Source organism: Emiliania huxleyi, assembly GCF_000372725.1.
Source record: "Emiliania huxleyi CCMP1516 chromosome Unknown EMIHUscaffold_160, whole genome shotgun sequence".
Classification (NCBI taxonomy): Eukaryota; Haptophyta; order Isochrysidales; family Noelaerhabdaceae; genus Emiliania; species Emiliania huxleyi.
The window spans coordinates 302,593-304,360 of record NW_005200981.1 but is presented as its reverse complement, the minus strand read 5'-3'; the positions used below and the strand labels follow the sequence as shown (position 1 = coordinate 304,360).

The 1,768-nt window shown below is 66.8% G+C and overlaps 1 protein-coding gene across 1 annotated transcript in view; it reads right to left on the bottom strand.

Annotated features, from left to right (window-relative positions):
• EMIHUDRAFT_455896 (hypothetical protein) overlaps positions 1 to 710 on the bottom strand; it is a gene marked incomplete at its 3' end in the record, with an annotated part of 10,572 nt that extends 9,862 nt beyond the window's left edge. The window contains exon 1 of the mRNA XM_005785442.1: positions 173 to 710. Within this exon, the coding sequence (XP_005785499.1) occupies positions 173 to 621 (449 nt within the window). The 5' untranslated portion in view covers positions 622 to 710. The remainder of the gene's footprint in view (positions 1 to 172) is intronic.
• Positions 711 to 1,768: the final 1,058 nt, after the last annotated feature.

Below are 1,768 nucleotides of genomic sequence, written 5' to 3'. Positions count from 1 at the left end.
TTGCAGAGAGCCGTCCCGCCGCTCGCAGCAGATGGAGCCGCCCCGGCCAGTCAGCTGGTCCGAGCCGGTGACGAGGCAGAGGGTCTTGCCGTGCGCCGTTCGCACCTCCGCGAGCCCCGCCTTGCCAGTCGCGTTCGAGGCGGCCGAGGCGAGTGCACTCGGGCCGGCGCACGCTGTGGCGTTGCAGCCGTCGTAGCGGAGGAGCGGGCCGGAGCCAGAGGTGGCGACGAGGACCGAGCCGTCCGAGCGGGGCAGCAGCGCCGTCGGCGGCCAGAAGGGCGACGGCGTCGAACTCAGCAGCGTCTGGCTCCCGTCCTCGGGGCTGACTCGGTACAGGGCCATCGACTCGCTGCCCCACGAAATCGGCCGCTGGTAGAGGAGGATGAGCAGCGTGCCGCGGGACTCCTCGTGCGCGCCCAGGACAGTGGGCGCGAACTGTCCGTAGTCCCGGTACGGCAGCTGCGAGATGTACCGCAGCCGCTGGCCAAAGGGCGGTGCGTAGAGCACAAAGGTGATGCGGCGGCGTGAGTCGTAGCCGGTGAGGTAGAGGCCGTTCTGCGGACCGAGCAGCACGTCGTGGACGCCGTCCGGGAGGTTCTCGTAGAACACATAGGACGACATCCCCTGCGCGCGGGTCGCCCTTCCTTTACCGCCTTGCCAGGCTGCCGCGAGCTACACCGACTCGAAGCCGACCATCCCGAAGCCTCTCGCCCCAAAAAGACAAGAAGAAAACCCGAGTCGTGCTACGCTAGTCTGTCAGTCAGTGAGTCTTACACACCTCCAAGCATGGAGGACGGGCCCACACGCACACACACGCTGCACACGATTGGCTCGGGAGCCGACACGAGGCACACTGTCACCGGCCTTAGCACCGGGTCCGGACTGCTGGACACACAGCACGCAGCTCACAGGACAGCTCACGAGGTGGCGCTACATAATGGGGTTCTCAGGGACTGACACGGGAGAAGAAGGTGGAGCACAGGGACGGGGACACAGAACTCACGAACTGATATCCCACCCCGCGCCGGGGGCGGTGGCGCGCGCGAGGCCGGGGTATATTTGGACCCGCAGTCTAGCAGGCGCCAGGCCACAGACCCGCCGGCAGAGCCTTGAGCCGCATCCGTCCGCGATCCGCGCCGGCTCTCAGAAGAGATTCGGCGCGGTGCTGACCGCGCCATCGGAGTGGACCATCGAGTACTCGATGGCTGTCCAGGAGAAGCGGTGCAGCTGCGGCATATTGTCGCAGTGCGGCATATTGTCGCAGTGCGGCTGCGGCACTCCTGCTGCAGCGCGCGCGCGCGGTGGTGGTGAGGAGAGTGCGAGCCCTTGAGCTGCTGGGTCAGTCCATCGCCGGCGCATGCGCCGGCCTTGAGGTGGTTCCCACAGCAAGCTGGCCCAGGGGCTGTGGCCCTACGCAAGGCGCGCAGGGAATTGCCGATCGTGCCGGTGTCCAGCCGGCCCCCAGCCGGGCCCGCTCGGGGAGTTGAAGGCGGCCGCCGGTGGTGACGGGGGCTCTCCGGAGAGGCCGCAACGCACCACGCGAGTGGCGGCCGCCACTCCGACGCGGCGCCGGTGGCGCTGCGCACCACCACCAAAAGTGCCCGCCCAAGCCACGGGTAGTCTGTCGCGACTACAAACCCCGAGGAGGCACACAGACTCAGACACACAGGTTCATCTGTGTGAAGCTTTCTTTTCACCTGTTTGAATGCCCTACCTGTTCTAATCGGGGTTGGGTCTGTCACATTGTTCCTTATGTAGGTCCTTGCCT